This window comes from Cydia amplana, chromosome 22, assembly GCF_948474715.1.
Source record: "Cydia amplana chromosome 22, ilCydAmpl1.1, whole genome shotgun sequence".
In the NCBI taxonomy this organism is placed as follows: domain Eukaryota; kingdom Metazoa; phylum Arthropoda; class Insecta; order Lepidoptera; family Tortricidae; genus Cydia; species Cydia amplana.
The window spans coordinates 11,914,123-11,921,585 of record NC_086090.1 but is presented as its reverse complement, the minus strand read 5'-3'; the positions used below and the strand labels follow the sequence as shown (position 1 = coordinate 11,921,585).

At 42.6% G+C, this 7,463-nt stretch overlaps 2 protein-coding genes across 2 annotated transcripts; one reads left to right on the top strand and one right to left on the bottom strand.

Moving 5' to 3' along the window:
- Positions 1 to 580: 580 nt before the first annotated feature.
- On the bottom strand, positions 581 to 3,057 carry LOC134658338 (heat shock protein 83). Its single transcript, XM_063513961.1, has one exon. The coding sequence runs from the start codon at positions 2,892 to 2,894 to the stop codon at positions 747 to 749; it is 2,148 nt and encodes a 715-aa protein (XP_063370031.1). The 5' UTR covers positions 2,895 to 3,057; the 3' UTR covers positions 581 to 746.
- A 3,119-nt stretch (positions 3,058 to 6,176) lies between these two features.
- On the top strand, positions 6,177 to 6,916 carry LOC134658346 (protein lethal(2)essential for life-like). The gene has a single exon (XM_063513975.1). It carries the CDS (start codon positions 6,254 to 6,256, stop codon positions 6,830 to 6,832), a length of 579 nt encoding a protein of 192 aa, XP_063370045.1. The 5' UTR covers positions 6,177 to 6,253; the 3' UTR covers positions 6,833 to 6,916.
- The last annotated feature ends 547 nt before the right edge of the window (positions 6,917 to 7,463 follow it).

The window sequence follows — 7,463 nt, the reverse complement described above, 5'->3', positions numbered from 1 at the left end:
TGAATTATGTTGTGTGACTAAACTTCTTGATATGAGCTAAATACAATTGTCTAGGATATCTAGATACCTATTAATGTTAAACCAGCATCTTATTTCATTTGACACTGACTTGTACTAGTCATCCAATTTGATTCCTAGACCACTAGAAATAATTGTCATAAATCAATTTTGTTTATCTGCTTATGCTTATCGAGTGATGCATAGCGACAAGGTTCTATAGTGGCCTAGGAATCAAATTGGTTGAGCTTGTTGGCTAATATAGGTAATGGCTCCTCTACACGATGGGCCAACGCCGGCCACTCCAAGGGACGCATTATGCGTTAGAGGGAGCAAGTGATATTGCTATCTCATTCTACCGCATGGCTGCGTCCCTTGGAGTGGCCGGCGTTGGCCCATCGTGTAGAGGAGCCATAATATGCAGTAACCTAATTTGTCCCAAAAATAGCTACACAATGCAAAGAAATAATTATTTTAAATAACTATTTCCCAAATTACTAATCTACATACTATGTGGTGACCAGAAAATGAGCTATTTTTGGGTTAGACACTGCTTAAATTATTTTGAATAAAAAGACAGAAATAATTATAAAATTTGTTTTATTCGAAGACAACTGAGCACTTAAAACAGTGAAAACAAAATAGTTGTTACCATTATTAACGGTTTGGAATTGTTTGAACTAAATCAGTCTTTGGCTGTACACCGGTGCACAAATCAATTAAACCAAGAACTAAAATAGGCGGGTGGTTTAATCGACCTCCTCCATGCGGGACGCGTCATCAGCGTCTCCTTCCAGCGGCGGCACGTCTCCGGCGCTTGCCTCTTCGACTTGGATAGGCTCATCCTCATCGATGCCAAGACCAAGCTTGATCATCCTGTAGATACGGGAGGCGTGCACCTGAGGCTCGTCCAGAGCGAAACCAGACGACAGCAGAGCAGTCTCATACAGCAGGATGACCAAGTCCTTCACAGCTTTGTCGTTCTTGTCAGCATCGGCCTTCTGTCTGAGGGTCTCGATAATGGAATGGTCGGGGTTGATTTCTAGATGCTTCTTAGCGGCCATGTAGCCCATGGTGGAAGTGTCGCGGAGAGCTTGGGCCTTCATGATGCGCTCCATGTTGGCCGACCAGCCGTACTGAGCGGTGACGATGCAGCACGGGGACTCGACCAGCCTGTTCGAGACGACAACCTTCTCAACCTTGTTGTCCAAGATGTTCTTCATGACCTTGCAGAGACCCTCGAACTTGACTTTGTCCTCCTCACGCTTTTTCTTCTCCTCCTCGTCTTCGGGCAGCTCCAAGCCTTCCTTGGTGACGGAGACGAGGGACTTGCCGTCATACTCCCTCATCTGTTGGACTACGTACTCATCGATGGGCTCGGTCATGTAGACTACTTCATAGCCGCGCTTCTTGACTCGCTCAACGAAGGACGAGTTGGCTACTTGGTCGCGGTTCTCGCCGGTGATGTAGTAGATGTGTTTCTGGTTCTCCTTCATGCGGGAGACATACTCCTTGAGGGAGCACGCCTCGTCGCCGGAGGCAGAGGTGTGGTAACGCAGCAAGTCGGCAATCTTGGAGCGGTTCTGTGTGTCCTCATGGATACCCAGCTTCAGGTTCTTGCTGAACTGTTCGTAATACTTCTTGTAGTTCTCCTTGTCCTCGGCCAGCTCCTCGAAGAGTTCCAAGCATTTCTTAACCAAGTTCTTCCTGATGACTTTAAGGATCTTGTTCTGCTGGAGCATCTCACGAGAGATGTTCAGGGGCAAGTCCTCGCTGTCGACCACACCCTTCACGAAGTTCAGGTACTCGGGGATGAGGTCTTCGCAGTTGTCCATGATGAATACTCGGCGGACGTACAGTTTGATGTTGTTCTTGCGCTTCTTGTTCTCGAACAGGTCGAAGGGGGCTCTGCGGGGGATGAACAGGAGGGCGCGGAACTCGAGCTGGCCCTCCACGGAGAAGTGCTTGACGGCGAGATGGTCTTCCCAGTCGTTGGTGAGCGATTTGTAGAAGTCGCCGTACTCCTCCTGCGTGATGTCGTCGGCGTTGCGGGTCCAGATGGGCTTGGTCTTGTTCAGTTCCTCGTCCTCGGTGTACTTTTCCTTGATGGTCTTCTTTTTCTTCTTGTCCTTGCCGTCTTCCTCCTCGTCCTCCCCGACGTCCTCGATCTTGGGCTTGTCGTCCTCAGTCTCTTCCTTTTTCTCCTCCTCTGCCTCGTCGTCGGAGAGTTCCTTCTCGCGTTCCTTCTCGACCACCAGTTTGATCGGGTAGCCGATGAACTGAGAGTGCTTCTTGACGATCTCCTTGATCTTGGACTCCTCCAGGTACTCGGACAGGTCCTCCTTGATGTGGAGGACGATCTTGGTGCCGCGGCCGAGGGGCTCGCCGGTGTCGGAGCGGACGGTGAACGAGCCTCCGGCGGCAGACTCCCACACGTACTGCTCGTCGTCGTTGTGCTTGGAGTGGACGGTGACGCGGTCGGCCACGAGGTAGCACGAGTAGAAACCCACGCCGAACTGACCGATCATGCTGATGTCGGCGCCGGCCTGCAGCGCCTCCATGAAAGCCTTCGTTCCAGACTTCGCGATGGTACCCAAGTTATTCACCAAATCGGCCTTGGTCATACCGATACCGGTGTCGATGAGGGTGAGCGTGCCCTCGCTCTTGTTGGGCACGATCTTGATGTACAGCTCCTTGCCGCTGTCCAGCTTCGACGGGTCGGTGAGCGACTCATAACGGATCTTGTCCAAGGCGTCGGAGGAATTTGAAATTAACTCACGGAGGAAGATTTCTTTGTTCGAGTAGAATGTGTTGATGATGAGTGACATGAGCTGGGCGATCTCCGCCTGGAAGGCGAAGGTCTCCACCTCCCCCGATGTCTGCATTTCTTCAGGCATTTTCGTAGTTTTCACAGAGATTCTTCAAAATATACACTCAGGAAACTTTTCTATGCAGAATAACGTTTATTCGCCCGGTTTTCACTTATAATAGAACACGTGTTAGATCGCGCGTTGATTCGCAGTTTCAGTCTCGCTTGTATTTGATTCAATGACGGCGCGGAAACGTCAACCGGCTTATATAGACAGCGCCCGCAAGCGCCATCTGTGTATGAGTAGAAAATTCTAGAGATATCGGTGGGATTGCAACCTTTGGTTCGCGTTTATAAAAAAATATGCAATCGTACACGTGGTGATGACTGATTAGTTTTAAGCTGTTGATAATATCATATTTATGTAAATGTAATATAAAACTATTACGTCTTGAATTGCCTCCGGTTTTATGATTAGTATGAGTTTATGTTTATACGTACAGTCAAAAATACTCAAAATGTTTTGAAGAATAGAGTAGAAGATTATGCAGCATAAAGTGAAAATTACATGCTGCAACTCCAGACCAATAGTTGCACTAGAATTAGGTTTAAAATATTGTAAATTTAACAAATATTTTTAATTCAAGATGTAGCAAAAATGGAGGGTACGGGCGGGAAAAGAATGAATGAATGAATGAAATTAACAAAAAAACATGTCTATGGTTCACTTATTTGTCAGAGATGACATTTAAAATAAGGTTGGCAACACTGTATTTCATTCAATATTTTGTAAGTGGTCATTACACGAAGTATCGTAAAATCGCCAAAAAGGTACTGCGAGTAAGCTGTAAGCACAAATTATTTTTTGGGGAATAGACTAAAGAGAGAGAGAGAGAGAGAGAGAGAGAGAGAGAGACTAAAGACTTGTCTTGACAACTATAAGATAGGGATTTAAAGGTGTGTGCACGACCCTTTCAATGACAAATAAAAGTACGGGAGTAGAAAAAATACAAATATATCAATTTAGGACTATTCTATTGGCCAATTTACCACTTGTACCAATTTAGCACTAAAATGACACATGCATTGGATAAGTTGGAGCAATTAAACTGTCATTCAAAATCGATTTAGAAGTTTTACGCTATACATAGCTCAATGCGCTATACTACAGGCGATAGACGTGACACAAACATTGCTTCATATACTAATAACACTCATAGCTTACTAATTGCTAAATATGTAACTAGTGGCTCTGTGAGCCGTCGACGTAAAAAAAAATTCAAGAAGATTTTCAAAAACTCAATCGATAAAAAAATCTATGAACTATCGAACCTGCTCACAAAATTTCATGAGGATCGGTTGAGAAATTAACCCTGTGCAGGACAACCGGACATACAAAAGATTTTTTTCCCAAGCTGAAAAGGAAACCTTCACTTTCGCTCGGTCAGTAACTATTTTTGTTTTAGAAACAACAAAAAAAGGTTGACGGTACCACAGCTTATTTCATCAGTACATCTACTCAACGAGAGATGGCGCACACAGCGCTCGCTAACATTTGTAGGAAAGTTTCTAGAATGTTCCAGATCCTTCTGGAAAAATGATGAAATCTCTAAATGTATGAATGAAAATATATTGAAAATCTATTCGAATAAATCAGAATTCATTAAATAAAAATATGACTACAGAGTCTAGATCAAATTCCATTGAAAATTTGACGATTTTGCCGTAACAAAACAATCGCCTAGAATGTTCCAGCCATATCCGGGGTGTAGTTTGACTTTTCGCCGCAGTTGGCGCTAGTGGCATCCGGGTTAGTAACTTCTGGTGCATTCTTTGAAATGTCGTACCGTATTGATTAAATGCATTTTCCAAACTGTTTTTTTTTTAACAGGGAACGACTTTGAAAAAACACAACAGCCTAAATAAATATAAAACCTACTTACTTAGAAATGTATAAGAATATGTACCTATCTTAATTTCTAGAATCCATAGAAAAGGCATGGCATGACTGACCACTCCGCTACAGTATTGTTTTAATTTTAGCGTTTTAGCATGTAAGACTGTAAGTACTACAGGTAGTTAGGCACCTAGGTTTGCATCTGGATGAATCCAAGAAATTTCTAGCAAAATGCTCCATTTCAACAATTAAACCTTGTTTTAAAAGGGAGTAAATTAGCAGCTAGAGACAGAGGGCAGAGGTTCCTTGACTTCCTTTGAGTCAGGTAGTAATTAAATATATTTTCTTACTAATCTGTAATTATAAACTCATTTCCTACTAACTAAAGTAAAACAGTAAGTAGGTAGGTATCTACCTATTGCACCCATTGAATTATAAATTATTTTCAAAAACTGTCATCCGGGTCATGCGCTAGTTTTCGTCCACTTGACGAATTGACAAATTGTACCCACGTTTTTACTAGGTTACTTATCCTAATTTTAGATTCCTATTAGATTGATACTGTATGTGTATGCATGCGTAAGTAGGTATAGATAGGAGTTTCCAATGTTTCCATCCATCATTTTTATGTTATAAAATGTTTAATTTATATTAAAGTCTATTTTTTTATTCGGTAGACTGGAATGACATTTCATAGTATGAACATCATGTGTCATTTCATACTATGTAATGTCATTTTAGTCTACCGAATAAAAAAATAGAGTTTACATATGTACATACTTACCTAACATACCTATTCCTATTTATACAAAACTATTCGTTTGTTATAAAAAAAATACGATTCCGTTTGGATTCCGTAATTTCGCCGGCCGGTTGTCTTTTGTTTTTTAGACCTTGTGCTACACGTGACATTCAAATCAATCACGGACACGTGCTTGTTTTTTTAAAGAATAATAGGTAACAGGAATCCTTCTAGATATTTCTACCATAGTGCGGCACAAACGTCCCCAAGCCCTCAACCAAAATACCGTGGGAATATTCGCGAAATATCTCATTCATGCCCTTCAATTCAATTCAATGGCTTCAATACATAAAACAGGGTCGTGCTCTACAGTGACATCTATTGGCGAATAGTACAATGTTACTAAAATAAATAAGATGTATGTGCAGTTTTTTGGTTGCATAGCCTACTAAGTCGTATAGAAATATTATCAAACTACGTAATTAACATAATTTGAATAGCATAAAGCCAAATAGATAAATGCCATGAGCTTTTTTGCGCAATTGATTTTAGGCGCCATCTACCGGCAGATAGCTGCAGCATGTAGTCACTATAGTTAAGTAAACTCTCGACTTTTCCCGAGCATTCGCCATAGTTCCGCTATTCCGCGCTACGTGTCACTTCTATCAAGAACATTCTTGTAGTTTCTCGAATGCATTTCCGATCCATATAAAGATGACGGCAGCAGCGCTCGGCGTCATTCGATTGTAAGCAAGCGTTCCAAGCGATTCGAGCGATTCTCAAGCGATCAACAAGTGAATAATCTGCAATGGCGCTCTTATTACTCGACGAATTACGTCCCCGTCGTCTTCGGGACCAACTATTTGGTCTGGATTTGTCACCGGACGATTTCCTAATGGACATTTTCGACCGGCCATCCGTGCAGCGTCGCTACTCCCATCCTTGGCGAAACTTGGCTCTGGCGGCTCGGGACGTCGGATCCACCATCAAAACTGACAAAGACAAGTTCCAAGTCAACATGGACGTCCAGCATTTTGCTCCTGATGAGATTTCCGTGAAGACTGCGGACGGCTGCGTGGTAATTGAAGGGAAACACGAGGAAAAGAAAGATGAACATGGATACATCTCCAGGCAGTTTAAGCGAAGATATACATTGCCCGAGGACTGCAATCCTGACACTGTGGAGTCCAGGTTGTCTTCAGACGGAGTCCTAACAGTGGTAGCGCCTAGAGCGTCGGAGAGTAAAGGGGAAAGGGCGGTCCCTATCACGCACACTGGACCGGTGAGGAGGAAGGATCATGATGAGGAAGATGGTGGACACAAGATGCTGGAGAACGCGGAGAATGGAGAAGAGGAGAAAGCGCCGCAGAAAAAGAGACGACGCTAGATGCTAGGTTAGGTTTTTCTTAGGTTAACCCATTCCAGTATTTTGAAGACTGTTTTTTTCTAATAAATGTTTCCTTAAAATTAATTGTTTAATTCAAACTGCCCATTGACTTATGGAAGTGACCTGACATTTTTTTTACCTTTTGACCGACATTAATAAATTATGTTTGTTAATAAACACACGTAACCTATGTCATAGTACTTACTTACTGAGCAACTTTTACTATGGGATGGGACCAACCCCGAAATCATACATTTTGGCTGGTCTGATGTTGATGTTGAGGTGTAGTATAGAACAAAACTAGAGACAGGTAAAACCTATGCTGGCGTCATCTATCAAAGACTCGGTGCCAAGCGCCCCATTTTCAATACAAAATGAACACACCTAGCGTGTTCTTGACAGTTAATATGAACAGAGGCTGGTATCGAAATCGCGGGCACACAGGGTAGTTTAAAAAAAACAAACTATCTAATTACCAACGTTTATTGCAAGCAGCACTGTTGCATTGACTTATGGAAGTGACCTGACATTTTTTTTACCTTTTGACCGACATTAATAAATTATGTTTGTTAATAAACACACGTAACCTATGTCATAGTACTTACTTACTGAGCAACTTTTACTATGGGAT